The following is a 16,071-nucleotide window of genomic DNA, read 5'->3' as shown; positions in this document are numbered from 1 at the left end:
GTTTGGCGCAACATTCAAGGTCCTTCGGCAATGTTGACATCTAACTTGTGTTCAAGTCGGACTGTCTTTGCTTGCGCTCAAGATTGGAGTGCTTCAGGGAGCAACCCCTAAAACAGAAGTATTGCCACTGAATGAATAATTTGGATCCAAAGGGCGGCAACCACTGAGGAGACAGGACACATTAGCCTCGAGTGCATAATATGTAGTAATACTACAGGGCAAGGGTGTCCAATGTAGGTCCAAGGTAGTTAAATCCATGCCTGATTTTTCAAGATAACCACTGACTTATTCAATTAGTTTTCATTCAGTTTCATTGTATGCACTTCTATTTTACTTGGTTATCCTGAGAAGCTGGTATGAAGCGGGTCCTTCTGGGACTACGTTGCGCATTCTTGCTATATGAACTTCACCCCCCTCACTCTTGGGGGGGATATGCACAAGGGAAGTGGTGACGTGAAGCGTTAGCCTTCCTGGCTTAACCCCTCTCTCCGCCACTTCTGAAACGCCAGGCTGCACCATATTTACAAGAATGTGGTGCAGCCTTGTGTTTCCCCCTGCGATGGTGCTAAGTTTAGCAACTTAGCCCCAACGCAGGCACCCTTGCACGATAGTGCAAGGGTGCGTACACCATAGTGCAAGGGTGTCTGCGTGCAGTGGAGGATTGTTTATGTGTAGGAAGGTGTCCCTTCCTGCACATAAACAATCCTAAAATGCCATTCTGTCACTGTCATGTGTGCTGCTTCATGCAGCACACATGAAAATCACAAACTGACATTTTTTTAAAAGTATTTTGCTTTTTTTCATATGTGCTGCACGAAGCAGCACACAAGGTAAAAGCAAATACGAGGAGAAATAATGCATTTCTCCCCGTTTCGCCAACTAAAGACCAGGTTTTACCTGGTTTTAATTTTTGCGCTGCCTCCTATGTACGCCTCCCTTCTACATAGAGGGAGCGTCAATCAATGAGTGTTGCGGTGGAACACCCACCGCAACACCCACTGCCCACCCCTTTCATGCTAACCATAGCGTGAAAGGGGGCCTTATTTACAAGGCAGCGTTAAGCCACGTTAAATGGCTTAGCGCTGCCTTGTAAATAAGGCGTGGCCCCTATCGCCACCACAACGTCGATAAAAGTGACGTTGTGGTGGCGAAAGGGGCTTGTACATATGCCCCTTGGTGTGCAGAGCTTAATCATAGTTAGAGAGTGGGAAGTTATACTGGTAGAATGATCTGTGAAGACCCCCCCTCCCCATGTTACCCATAATGTACAAACGGAAGCACATCAATGGTTTGGGATTTGGAGATTAATATTTTTGCCCTCGAAACCCATCAATTTCAGAAAACATCAGTGCAAACAACACACACCAACAACCCTGTTACCACTACAACAATACTTTTGAAAGATAACTCACGTTATACTTAAATGAAGAAACATGAGGCAGACCTCAAATGTGCTCATTTATTGAGTCTCTAAGCCGTCTACAGTTAATCAACAATGTAACTTTTACTGCAAGTGCTGAAACATCCTCTTGATTGTGTACAGACAGTGATGAAAAATCAATTTATTTTCTTGCCAGATCTCCACTTATGGATCATACGAAGGAAAAATAATTTGCATAAGAAGAAAGGAAAACAATGGATTTTTTTAAATCATACAGCAACGTGTAAACGAGGTAAGCTGTGAAGTGTTTGCAAGACAAAACTGCGATAAAACAATGTTTTGTGTTGATGTCTTTTTTGACATTAAATATTAGCCATTCTTTAAATTCAGGATCAAATCGCGGTTATCCATGGCTGTTACAAAGATGATCAGGTTTTTCACTTTTGTGTGGACCGTGCACTTTCCCAGGAAGTGATCAGTACCCCATTCTATTATTTGGTGAGGAATTTTGCACTTGTGTAATGCACTTGTACATTTTCTAACGTTTTCTAAAAATTCTCAAATTAATAAATTGAGGTGGTCTCCCACTCTCTGATGTGACTGTAAAGTTCATCTGGAGTCATAGTGTGATTGGTCACAAGATGTCCAAATGTTGTCAGGAGGGTAGGTGGACGGGAGGTACCCCAATATTTGGCTTATTGGCAGCCTCGCAATTTTTATTGTTGGGTTTGATCATTATTGTGGCTGAACTGCAAGGTTTAGACCGATCACATAACCCAGACCAAAAAATACCCAAATCACTGTTGAGGATGGCAGACTGGCAGCTGTCATACCACCAGCCACCTTCATATTCATCAGCACAGTTGCGTTTCCATCTGTCGTTATCCCAGTCGTGCGTAGTGAACTTCATGTTGTCGTGGACACCAGCTTCATTCATGACAGTAAGTGCATCACCAGCATCTCCAGAGTAGTCACCCAACCGGAGAGCATACCCATTCTTCTCACTATCCAATCTAAAGCTATGGTAGTCAGCATTACGGGTTTGCCCTTCGGAGTCGACAATTGAGAACCTGACAGTGAATCCATTCTGCCTGGTTAGAAGGTAAATAAACTCATTGCCAAGCCTGTGGTTGCCCATCGGATTCCCAAACCCAAATTTATACTGGTCCCACGGATAAGACCACTTAAATGTGTCATTGTGGTTGTTTCGCTGTAAGACTGTCCAGCCACCACCATCAGTGTGCAAATCACAGTAGACTATCAGCGGGGGCCCAAATTTTGGCTTGATGACGTAAAGCCCATTGCTTCTGTGGCCACGCAAGTAAGCGTCTCTGCATTCTTTTGGAAAGTATTCTGTGAAAAGGAACAACAAAAGCTACATTTATTGCAATGTTTTAAGTGTACTTTAAAGATCTCAGTCAGTGAGGTATTCTTATCATCATATCAGCTTGCATATATTACTACAAAGAGCAGGAATTATCAGATTTGCCTAAAACAACTGCAATTTTTCAATAAAAGGCAATGTTGTTCAATTAAAAATTACAAACATTAAATGAACACCATCAAACACATAAACCTAAAGCCATTTCCCAGTGCCAGGCTCAAACTAGGGGATCAAACTAATAGAACCATCCATCAAAATCTTCAAATTGATCAGTCTCTCAAAATCAAACTAAACTAAAAGGAAACTAATAGAACCATGTATCAAAATCATCAAATTGATTAGCTTCTTAAAAGTTTAGTTATAGATGTTTTTTAACCCAACTCAATGGTACTTATTAAATTAATTCCACATGGGAGGAAGGTTGTGTACTCCATGCAGACATCCGAACCCTCGACCTGAAGATTACACACAGACCTCTGCAGTAACAGCTAGATACACTTTTTCCCACCAGAATTCTTAAACCACTTCCAGCTTCATAGCTGTCAGTTACCTTGTCTACCTAACAAGTACATTGCAATACCAGCTACTGGTCGAGCTCTTCATCTACAATTCATTTGAATGTTGGTGTTGTTGGGAAATTCTTGGTTCTACAGAATCATATCCATTGGTACAAACGGGGGGAAATAATTTGCTAATTGAGTCATGGTCATTGTTTTGTTACTGCATGTTTAATTCTGTGCAGTAATGTTGGTCATTTGTTAGGTAATTATGGTTGTAGAAAATCCATAATGATATTGAATGTTTTTGATCAAGCACCAGTAATTTCTATCCTTATTTTTATCATTTTCTCACCCCCATTTCCTCATTACACTTATTGAAAAAAAAATTTAAAAGAGGTTTAAAATAACCCCTTTTGCAAGCCCCAATTGTCATCCATGCAGGTGTTTAAAGTTTGTTATGTAATATTGTATGTTGAATTAATGCAGTACATTTCTTAGGATTATTTTTGTACCATTTAATTTTTATAGTCAGCTTAATTATATATTTTTTTAATGTAACAATGTATGTTACCCATACCCTTATCCAAATACTAATCTTCTGCATGATACATATTGTTAGTTTGACATTTTTCATTTACTTCTGACATTACAAGAAATTTTATATACCAGTTGGAATCTCTTGTCTTTGAGAATTTACACTATGTGTCCAGATAAAGGAAGGGGAAGTAATATTGGTATTCACTGTATTATGTGTACCAGTTCCTCCTTATTATACAAACAAATATTTAAATGAAATTTAAATTTAAATTATAATGCGCACTACTACCCTGAGGTGTCTAGGTGCTATAGCTTTGGAGATAAATCATAATCCATCAAAAAATGTGAATGGCCTAGTCCTTAGTTTTAATATTGAAAAGTCAAGTTTTGAGAGCTTTTTGAAAGTTAATCTTTAAGGTTAGAAGGCATTGAATTCCAAAGTTTGGCGGTACAGGTGATAAAGCTCTTGCCACTCCATTTTGATCTTTTGAATTTAGGACCCACTCGGTTACAAGCTTAAGATGATCTAAGAGATCTGCTGGGCAATCACCATTTCAAGCAATGTCTGAGATATTTAGTTCCTTCTCCATGAAGTGCTTTAAAGACAATACAGAGTGCCTTAAAATTAATTTGTTACTTCACAGTCAGCCAATGTAGCTGAACAAGACTTTGGGAAACAGAATGGTACTTGTGAATTCCCAAAAGAAGTCATGTGCAGTGTTCGGAAGTATTTGCATTTTTTGTAGGCATCTTTTTTTGATGTTGATGAACAGTGCGTAGCAATAGTCTTTTCTTGAAATGATGAGAGTGGTACCTGCATCTTTCCTGAGAACGTTCGACATGAACAGAAGAATTTTCCTAAGTATTTTGATCATATTAAATGTCCCAGATGTGATTGTGTTGATATGTTCCTCAAAGGAAAGGTTTCTATCAAAAACAACCCCTACGTTTTTTGCTTTAGGGACAGGAATGGAAAATGTGCCAAAGTCCTGAGGCCACCATCTAGGAGACCAGAAAGATGAACTTCTGCCAAACAGCAATACCTCCATTTTGCTTGAGTTCAGTTTACGGTAGTTTTGGGTCATCCATTTTCTGATCTGTACCATGCAGTCATGGAACTTAGAGGCAGTGTAGGCAGGGTTCTTGGCCACTGACACCACAATTTGGGTGTCGTCTGCGTATGACACCTCTGCAAAACCAAATCTTTTAATCAAATCTGCCAAGGGGGTGACATACGGATTAAAAAGAGTGGGGCTTAAGGGCGAGCCCTGTGGAACCCCACAAGGTAAAGAAAAGGTTGGGGAGATAAACTCATCCAAGGCAACAAACTGCTCTCGGTCTGAGAGAAAGGATTTTAAAAGCCTTATCTCTGATGCCAGGAGAAGACAGAGAGTCATTAAGAAGGCCATGATTTACCATGTTGAATGCTGCTAAGAAGTCCAGTAGAACCAAGGCAGCATTCCCACCTGCATCTAGGGCTGTCTAAGTTCTTCAGAGGCAGTGATGAGGGCCGATTCTGTACTATGTTGGCTTCACAAAAGTCAAATTGGGTGTCATCCAAAAGACCACTGCTCCTGATGAACTCAGACTGTTCAATATTGATAGCCTTCTCTAAAACCTACGATGGAAAGGGAAGGCAGTTAATCGGATCTTTAGCATCCAATGTGGCCTTTTTTAGAAGAGGGAGTATGGATGCTCTTTTCTACTCTTTAGGGAAGTGTCCTGTCTCGAACATCCTGTTAAAGGTGTTGGTAAGGTATTTAGCTACAGTTTCTGTTGTAAAGTTGATAATTTCAGGAAGGCATGGGTCAAGTGGAGAACCAGATTTGACCTGACTAAGTAGGCGCTGAACAAAAGTGGTAGAAAGATGTTAATGCTTTGTTGTCTGGAGGAGAACTATCAGAACTAGTATCTTGAGGGGCCAAGTTGTTTGAAGGAGTAGCAGTGGTAAAGTCCTGCTCAATCCTAAAATCCTGTTCTTCAAGAGCAGAGGAGAGTGATGTACTAGATGAGAGTGAATTATAGATGGTCTCAGCCTTAGTTCCGAAGAATGAGGCTAGATCATTGCAAAAAGCTTGATCAGCAAAGTTATTTTTGGGATAAGGAGCCTTTGTCAGTTGTTTTATTACCATAAACAGCTCTTTAGAGGAATTTACTGAAGACTGAATTTTTGCTGTTAAGTAACTTTATATAGTTTTCAAGATCATGTCTTTATAAACTGAAATGGCCCTTTTATATAAATCTCTATCTAGCGGATCATAATTGATTCGCCATTTCCTTTCCTGCTGACAACAGATTTGTTTTTGTAGTCTCCGTGTGTCATCAAACCAGGGTTCCGAAGGAGAAGCTCTATGATTTTGGTACTTCTGTCATTGCATCCAGACATATAATACAACTCATATTATACCTACAAGAAGCCAGGACTATTGGCTTTGTCAATGGTTGTTAGTTGGTAAGATAAATAAGCAACAACTATGGCTTTGTTGTATATAATATTGAAAATGCTTCTGTTCTGAAATGATGAGACTGTGAAAGTACTACAAAGAGTCTCTTTGCATTTACCTCAAAGGCAGTGAAGGGTGGTACAGCTGCTGGGTTAAGATTTGGTTTTTACCCTGAAGGTGACGGCAAAAATGGAGAGCCCGATAGGGACCTGTCTCAACACCTACTTTTTAGAACTGCCAGTGCTCATCACCGGCAGAACTCGGCCCACTTAAAGCCCAAGGCATATGGAGGGAGTGAATGGACAGAGCGGGAGAAGCAGAAGGAACAGAAGGAGAGAGCGAAAAACTCAGAGGGAGTGACAGGTGACGGTGAGATCTGCGGATGGAGGAAGGAAGAAAGTGAAACATGTATGGAACTGAAAGAGCAGATGAGCCTTACTGTGAAGGCACTCTATCACTATTTAACCCACAGCCCTCCAGTCACATTGGACAGGATGCTCTTAAAATGGGTCATCCAGTGAAAACACACATCACTGTACTCAGTCCAGCAGCAGCACCTATGAACTCACACAAGGACACAAAATATCCCTCTGCCTGGTGACATCTGTCTGGATTTTCAGTCCCAAGGTGGGCCTTCAGCACTAAAAAAGAGTAAAGCTATGAATCCAGGGCTTACACTCACAGTTTTCGCAGATACTCTCAAAGAGTACGCATGTATGGATGTTCCCTAACTGTACACCTGCATAAAAATACCCAGCTGCCAGACTTTTCACAATGGGAAGAGGAATTTACTGTTGAAAAATTGAGGGAATCCTCACCCAGTGAATCAGGATTGGGGAGCTGAGATAGTACCAAGAGGGGTTTGGTTTTTAGACAGTGCATTCTCATACCCCCACTCCGAGTTGGGCATGTCAGTATGGGGGCATAATGTGGTAAAGCTGCACATTTCCCCCATTCTGAGTTGAAAACTCAGGGCATATTTACAAGGAAAGTGGCGGAGTGAGGCATTAGCCTTCCTGGCTTCATGCCTCACTCCGCCACTTCAGAAACACAGGGCTGCTCCATAGTTACAAGAATATGCTGCAGCCCTGAGTTTACCCCTGCGCTGGCACTACACTTAGCAGCCTAGCGCCTACCATGTATCCTTGCATCATAGTGCAAGGGTGTCTGTGTGCAAGAGAAGATTGTTTATGTGCAGGAAGGGACACCTTCTTTAAATGACGTTTTGTAACTTTTATGTGTGCTGCTAAATGCAGCACACATAGAAGTTGCAAAACGGCATTTTTAAAAATGATTTTTTATGTGCAGGAAGGGGGGCCTTCCTACACATAAACAATCATTAGCCTTTTGCTGTTTGTATGTGTGCTGCACAACGCAGCACACATGAAAACAGCAAAATCTAGGAGAAATGAAACATTTCTCCTCCTTGCGCCGGGGTAAGACCAGGTTTTCCCTGGTATTATTCTGGCGCTGCCTCCTATTTACGCCTTCCTTGTAAATGGGGGGCAGCGTCAGAATCAATGGGTATGCGGTGGAACTCCCACGGCAACACCCATTGCCCTCCCCTTTCACCTTAAGCGTAGCCTGAAAGGGGGCCTTATTTACAAGGCAGTGTTAAGACACCTTAAGTGGCTTAACGCTGCCTTGTAAATAAGGCGAAGCCACTATCGCCACCACAACGTCGATAAAAGTGACGTTCCCGTGGCGATAGGGGTTTGTAAATATGCCCATCCGAATCTTGACTTTTTTTCCTGGAAAAACGTTGCCACTTTGAACCAGGGAAATGTGCCCAAAGAAACAGCTCTCGATCACTGCGTGAATTGTGAAACAGTTCTAATCCCAATTCAGACGGAAACACCCATTCGCTCTCTGGTCAGGTTTACTGCACCCCTCGAATTGAGAGCCATAGTCTTAGAACATTTCCCTCCTCACTTGCATAATTCAGAGGGCTCCTGTAATGTGGCTTTTTAAGCATCCATATTCACCTTAGATCCAGGTTTCTCCTGCCTCTTGGTTGAATACTTTAGCAGAAGGTGCTTCCAAGCTCTTCATCCTGCCCCGTACAAAAACTCAGAATGATATACGAAAAGCCATGCGAAACCTGTGAAAAGTTGGTGGAGTGTTTTTGTCAGACCAAGAAAGAGAAAGAAGAGAGTGGAAAGGGAGTGAAAGGATTTGGGGTGAAGTATAAAGTACGAGAAGCAGAAGGGAGAGCGTTACATTTTGACCCTGTTTAGTGCCGATTAGGCAAAGGTGACATTTCGAGTTCACCCTTTCAAATACTAAATGGCAGAGCAGGTCCATGTAGAATGCATCTCTTTAATCGAATCATAAATCAGACATGCAATATATATATTATTGTTGGTCATTGGTCCTTAGGTCTTATCTATCTGTTTGGCTGGTTTAGTCCCTCAGGCATAAGAACTTATACAAACCAGAATCTAGATTTTACTGCCCTCCCCACCTCCCTGGATGACCATCTATGCCCAAGAGGGCCAGACCTAACTTTTTAGGAGAATCTAAAGACAATGTAAATGAGTTGCATTTAGATTAATTGTATGGAAATGTACCTTATGTGACTAACAGACAAATCTGTCCTGTATATGGCCCTAACTGACCTACTTCAGACACCTCTATCTGTGGGATTTATGCCGATATGTTGTGCTCAAGTGTAGGTAGGGCTTTAAGTGGGATGAAAAAAATGGGGAGTCTCTCAGAGGGGTGTGACCTATGTAATTAAGGCTGTGGCTTAAAACACCTAAGATTAAAACCTGTGCTTAGCAGAGTGTGCTGCCCGCCTGGTATTTTGCTGTTTCTGTCAGTGCATCCACATATATAATAAAGCAAGTAACTTTACATCTACGACAAGCCGGGACTATTGGCTTTGTCATTGGTTGGTAGTTGCATAAGATAAATAAGCAACAACTATGGCTTCATTGTATAAATTATTCTAAATGCTACAGTTTGAAATGATGACACTATGAAAGACCTAGAACAAGTCTCTTTAAAGTTATATCAAAGGCAGTGAAGGGTGGCACTGCTGCAGAGTTAAGATTTGTTTTTCAGGCCAAGGGTGAGGGCAAAAACAAAGAGCCCGATAGGGAACCGTCTCGGCACCTGCTTTTTAGAACTGCCGGTGCTAAGCGCCAGCAGGATCCGGCCCACTTAAAGACCTGAGTGTAGGACAGAGTTTCTGCCTTTGCACCAGCACATGCAGTACTATGAATTAATTCCTTCTGCAGTAAGATCATATTGTGTCCTGTGTCCTCATACTGTATGACAACACATATACAATGCCCACCACTGCGCAAACTGCCTCAAAACCCATGATGATGCCCCATAGAGGCATGTTTATTGTTGCATCTTGGCTGTTGCAACAACGTGACTCCTACTGGACCTGGCACATTTGCCTTCTTTATTTGTTTCACATTTCTTCTCCACTGTGATTGGCTTTACCTTCCTCCTTAAACATCCAGGAAGAGAAGTAAGAATCATTTTAAGTTGAAATACTAACATGCGAGTATTTACCAGGGATGCATTGGGATCAAACATTGGCCCGGGCACACCAAAAAAAAGTGGCCCACAATTGCGTATTGCCTTTTCGCAAAACACTGCTTCAGCGAAGTTGTATGAAAAGAAAGGGGGTGAGGGGCATGTTATATTAACTTCACTTAGATAAAGAAAAAATGCACAGATTAGTTCACACTGCTGAGCCACACATGAATGCAAGTGAGACCAGACCACTTCTGCTCAGGCCCCCTAACCCCACTCAATCAGCATACATTAACGGGCCGGCCCAGCCAGAGAAAGAGAGTGATACCTCCGCCCATCTGCCTCTAGAAAGGTCACTCAGGCACCCACTGGGCCGCTGGCGGCATCCTAACAGCACAGACAGCCCCAGGCTGCCCAAAAATGCAGCCCACACCTAGAACTCGGCTACCAGTCCTTCGGCCATTTCCCGAGTGCCCGCGTTACCAATTCGACCCTGGTATTTACCTATAATAATTTTGCCTTTTGGTACGTTTAAGAGAGGTGCCGCCTGCTTATTCATTATGACGTGCCGGTTTCCAATTAAAGGAATGAGCTCTTCCTCAGATACTTCTGTAAGGGCCGCTCCCACGGTCGCGACCATCAACAGCCCTAGGGGCCCCAGGAGTAGGGCAGGAACCAGGCGCATCTTAAGAATCTGCATGATTATAAGGAAGACAAGGGAAAACATTTGTAAATATTCAGGTTATTATATATCACTTGATTCTACGACATAAATTGTCTCCGAGCACTCCTAGTCTGGGCATATAAGGGACCAAGTCACAGAAAGATCAAGCTAAATTAGCCAGGATCAAACAATTTGGTAAAATCAGGATTAAAAACAGTTCTCCAGTCCCTATTCCTAACATTTATTAGGTAGTTATAGTTGTAAACAATTCATAACGGTATTGACTTTTTATGATCATTTAGCGAATGAACCACATCTCCCCCATGCTCAGCTTGTAATATTCTTTACCCCTTCCATTCTTGCATGGATGCAGCTGTCTCATCACCCTCTAATCCTGTGCACATTTCCAGTGGGGAGAGATGTATCCCCTCTCCTCACCTCTGCGTGCCTCCTTCCAACGTATCAATGAAAGGAACAATCCCTAGAGTGTCAGAATCTGGCCATCTTCCATTGCGTGAACCTGAAGAGAAGAACCATGGGTTGGAAGAATGCTACCCGAAGAGATTGCAAGTGGTTTAGCTTATTTGCAAGCATTCCTCCGATCACCTTTTGTGTATGATGTCACACCCTAAGTTGTCAAAGCAATGTTCAGATGTAGGTCCCTTCCTTGCTGTGTCACATGATCTAAACTGGAAGTCACTTATGAGGTCTAACAAGGCTGAAACTGCTAAATCGACGCCCGAGCACAACTAGTTATATCATCCACAATGTGTAATCAGCACAAACAGTATAATATCACATAATTTGAGCATTAGTTTGTCTCTTCTCTTTATTTTCTCTTTCGCTGGACCAATGAAAGAGAAAATAAAGAGAAGAGACAAACTAATGCTCAAATTATGTGATATTATACTGTTTGTGCTGATAACACATTGTGGATGATATAACTAGTTGTGCTCGGGCGTTGATTTAGCATTGAGTGTGATCTGTAGGGATCACGAATTGGGAAGGGTGGATGACCCTTCTACCCTTGAGCACCTACAAGATACCTCAGTCTCAGTATGGTACTGATAAGGGTGAGCACCATCATCCACCAGGGACTTTCATCCGTTTCGTGGTATAATAAGGCTGAAATTGGTCTAGGGTTGCTTGTGTTCTGTTCTGGAGCGGGTCTCGCCTGGTAGTGTGGTATGGACTGTACCTACGAGGAGCAGGGTCAGTACTGATTTGCATAAGATGGGTCTCTATCTGGAATGCACAGTGAGTTATAAACTGTGGGATTGAATGCTACACAGAGCGATTGTAATGGGTTAGACTACTTGCAAGCATTCCTTCCATCACCTTTTGTGTGTTTGATGAGCCTGAAGAGGTCCAAACAACAATACCCAATCATGTGCAAGTGTGTTCCAAAGAACGGTGGAAGAATATATGTGTCTTGGAGGTCACAGCACTGCCTGGCTCACGTACTATACGCATTAGTAAAATATTGCATAATTAGCCTATTGCACAGAGTAGCTATTCTCACTGTATCATTGCTTTCCCATTGCAGTTAATGCTGCATTCAGCACTCCCCCGCTTTTGACCTGCTCTTGAAACACACTGACCTGTCAATATGCCACGGTAAAAAAAAGGTGAACAAGGGGTAACGCTGCGTGAGATCAAAATATCAAACTTGCACAGAACATGATGGTAAAGCCCTCTGTTACAGAGGTGATTCCTAAATTGGCAGTTTTACAACGGCTCCTGTTATGATGGGCGAAGCAACTGTTTTATGATTTCTAGGATATAAGATTACAACTGAGGCGGGCACAACTTGCCAGTGGCAAACTCGCAAATACATTTGCACGTACCAATAAGGACATAAACGGGTGCATGAACCTTACACCTACCTTCCCTCTGTCTTATTACTCGGGATCTCACTATTTACACTTAGTTTGTCTCGATCCATTCTTTTATTTCCGTTAGGGCTACCTTTGGCGCTATAAAAACGGTGTTGCACTTCATGCTTCTACTTGCACAGATGATAACCAGGCGACCCCTTCCAGCATTTGAACTGGGCAAGGCTTATTTAGTTGGTGATGTCGGAGGGTGCCGAGAAGCAGGCAGGCAACTAGAGCCAAATTTCGGTGGGGGGGCTGAAAAAGATTTCGGGGGGGGGCTAAGTCTTCCAGTCATAGGCAGAATGGATGTAAGAAGGGGTGAAAACACAACAAAGCCTCATTAACGAGTAAATGGTTTCTTAAAGACCCGTGAAGTACTCTGGTGCGGCTGCAATTAGACGGACGCCAGCCCGCGAGGCTGTCTCAGCCGGGCTGACACACACGACGGGGGGCTGAAGCCCGGTGAGCCCAATGGGTGTTGCGCGCCTGCCGAGAAGGCATTAGCCCGTGGAGCAGCAGAAATGCATCAATCTTAACCTACTTCTACATATTCAAAGGGACTCACCTAATCAAATTACTCTTCCAAGGCTACCATTTCCGGTTCCTTTGAAAACTCCTTTGGTTGTGTCCACGTTATATGTGAACTAATGTTTATTACATGAATTAGCCTTTGCACAGTGTAGACAACCTCTTTGCTGCCTCTAAACACCATAGGGCAGCTTCCCTTTTGATAACAAAAAAATCTATGTAAAGCTGGCGGGTTAATAATAATCGTACCACTTTCAAATCTCCGACCTCTCAAACTCGGACAAGTAAAGTCATACATGACTAATAAATCCACTGCAATTAAAATCCACCTTTCGAGCATCACATGATGAAGTATTTAAGAGGAATGAAAAAATTAACACACGTGTTAAAGAAGCCAGATATCAATGATCTTGTTGGATCAGTGAAGTACAGAAACTAAGAAATGTGTTATTCATCCAACTGGCTGAGCACTAAATCCATTGACAAATTACTATCGAAGGATAGTCGCTGAATTATAAAAACATTGAATAATGTGTAACACTTGCTGGTGGATAAAATATGTTAGTTATTCTCCTCCACAACCCTCTCCCAACGGCTTCCAATAACAAAGTGTTAGAGCAGGAGTGTTAGAGCAGACTCCATAAATATGTCCAAGCAAACAGACTTATGAGGACCATGTCTACACAGAGCAAACATTACTGCTTCTCTACCTGCTCACCGGCCATATTGAAGAAACAAAGGCTTCCGCAAACAGCTACATTCAGGGGCTAGCAAAAAGTGAGTTCTTTTTTCAATTAATATTTGGGTCCAGGAGGAGCAGTACCTCCATGTGTGATACTATCCTGTCCAATTCCAAGTTCACTAGTTGTGGCCTTGCACCTTGTGTCTCCTCCTGTGTTTCTGCACAATTTTTTTTAGCAGGAGTGTTTTGGGTGCAGAAACTGGCTTCGAATCAATGTATACGTTAAACGGCACGGTAATTCAAGGACCATTGCATTATTTCCCATTCTAGGCAGACTGATTGTCCCCAAATTGATCATTTTCATTGAATTCCTTTCATTCTTCGTTCCCATTAAATCAGTTATGTATCCTTAGTTTGAAATGTTATTAAAGTGAAGATTAGGGATTACCCTATGCTGTTTAAGTTCCTCCTCAGTGTCACACACGTCTACATGTTTCAACTCTTTAGGCCCTTCATCAGGAAAGAGATCGAAGTTACCAAACACCAGTGTTCTGTCCAAATCAGTGCCAGATAAAAGCTTTAATTGAACCTAGAGCTTCTCCGCACAGCTTGTTACAAACAATAGGAACTTGTAAAATATACAATAATGTTTTTTACGCAAACTAATGCCCACAATGATTTTCACCTGGTAACTTGAATGTGGCAAATGAAACAATGCACTAAACATTGGGAAAGATCAAGGCATCTTGATAATTTGCTTAGACAGGCAACATGACCTTGGAGTAAACCCCACATCAATGTAGCTTTGATGACAAAAATGGTAGGCTTGATGGTAAGATCATGAACTCACTTGCCGTGTACCTCCGACTGACTGAAGTTGAAATAGCATGAAGCCACATTCTCACTTTTCTGGCTGTTTCCCCTCTCCCTTCCCTTTACTCTGTCACCACTCTGAAGCAGCCACACAACTGTGAGACCACTCCAATAAATGAAAAACAATATTTACATTTGTAATACAGGATAAATATAAGAACATAAAATGGGATTACATTGTGTAGAAGTACTGCATCATGGTGTGTGAAAAATAGACATACAGCAGAAACATTATGCCTGAGCCATATTAATTGTTGTTTATGCCACAGAAGGACATGTAGCTTGAATTCTCCCTCTTCTCTCGGCTTCCAACATTCATTCCCCTACACTAGGTATCTTTTCTATGGCTGTCTTTTCTTCATCAAGTCATTTCATTTCTTTTTTTCTCACTGTAACTCTGCTTTGAGTCTGATCTTTTAACCACCACACTTTCCTACAAGAAGCGCGTATTTACATTCCAGAAGCATCTCATACTTCCGGCTTCAAGACTTACGACTTTCTACAGCAACATCCGACCCCCTGTATGGAAAATCCCAAAGTATCTGTGCGTCTTTTAACCCTTGGAAAAGGTTAACATTCGTTCACATTATGTCTCCCTTAAAACCAATGCGCAGGAAGTTAATTTTGAACAGATTGAAACATGTTCGCAACTTACTTGGCGCCTTCTGCCTTCTGAAAATCGGACTGTGTGACCCTCTGCACACACGTCAAATGAGATCCTGGCAACCCACTGTCCTTCGTTTTATACCTTCTTCAGGAAAGGCAAATACATCATTCTTATTATTTACTCAAGGGGATGGTGCAAAATGCCACGTTTATGACGCCCTCGCAGCAGATGTTGACAGCTTGCAGGTGAGCAGTTTACAGAGAAGGAGAATAAACTATTGACCACGTCCTGCAACATTGGCACAAATGTGGTATGCTCGAAAATAGGCGTGTACAAATCCGTCTGTCAATGCCCCAAGCAGTTAAGTTATCCTGTATCTCACGACGGCTCTGCCAGTTGTCACGGAGGTTTTATTTTCTATGAGTGAAAGGCCAAATTATGTAACATTGCACCTTTGCAGTGACATTTTGGTCATTTTCTATGAAACCACAGTGTTGCCAATGAAAAACATGGCAAGTGTTTCTTAAAACTTCATATACTATCAGGCGCCATTGGACTCACAGGGCTTCAGCCCCCCTCGTCGTGTGTGGCAGCCCGGGATGAGACAGCTTCCCGGCGCACACACAGCCGCACCCGAGCACTTCACAGGTCTTTAAAAGACCATTTGCATGTTAATGAGGCCTCGCTGTTGTTTCACCCCTTCTAAGAGCCCTTGCAGCTCCACTCTGCCTATGGCTTAAAAGATTCAGCCCCCCCCCCCGAAATTTTTTCTTAGCCCCCCCCCCGAAATTTGGCTCTAGTTGCGCCTCTGTATACTATCATAAACTATAATATATTACGATATTCGTTGTGAGAGGCCTTTTCCGGCAAGAACACCTGCAATGGTTGGAAATATATTTGTCCACGAAGGAAACGGAAATGTAAGTAGTGCGCCTCGAGACTTCCTTTGTGCTCCTCTTCCTCTCCCATGGGATGCAGGGCAATCCTTCAGGTCGAGTTCCCATATTTCTGTTTGCGCCATTTATGAGGCTGGGCTTATCCAACCGCACAACAGTAGACGGGTTTTCAGAATGAACATGGAATATGCAAAAAGGTTCTAATT

The 16,071-nt window shown here is 42.4% G+C and overlaps 1 protein-coding gene across 1 annotated transcript; it reads right to left on the bottom strand.

Moving 5' to 3' along the window:
• Positions 1-1,445: 1,445 nt before the first annotated feature.
• On the bottom strand, positions 1,446-15,126 carry LOC146861599 (fibrinogen-like protein 1-like protein). The gene is made up of 3 exons (XM_085645985.1): positions 15,018-15,126; positions 10,243-10,432; positions 1,446-2,734 (listed from the first exon to the last, which is right to left on the bottom strand). The coding sequence occupies exons 2-3, from the start codon at positions 10,421-10,423 to the stop codon at positions 2,037-2,039; spliced, it is 879 nt and encodes a 292-aa protein (XP_085502111.1). The 5' UTR covers positions 10,424-10,432; positions 15,018-15,126; the 3' UTR covers positions 1,446-2,036.
• Positions 15,127-16,071: the final 945 nt, after the last annotated feature.

This window comes from Triturus cristatus, chromosome 3_1, assembly GCF_964204655.1.
Source record: "Triturus cristatus chromosome 3_1, aTriCri1.1, whole genome shotgun sequence".
Classification (NCBI taxonomy): domain Eukaryota; kingdom Metazoa; phylum Chordata; class Amphibia; order Caudata; family Salamandridae; genus Triturus; species Triturus cristatus.
This window is presented reverse-complemented; position numbering and strand designations above follow the sequence as displayed.

Excerpts from the sequence above, each read along its gene's own strand:
- LOC146861599 (XM_085645985.1), bottom strand. The coding sequence starts at position 10,423 with ATGCGCCTGGTTCCTGCCCTACTCCTGGGGCCCCTAGGGCTGTTGATG. Across the intron at positions 2,735-10,242 it reads AAAAGGCAAAATTATTATAG|AATACTTTCCAAAAGAATGC; the intron begins GTAAATACCAGG and ends TCCTTTTCACAG.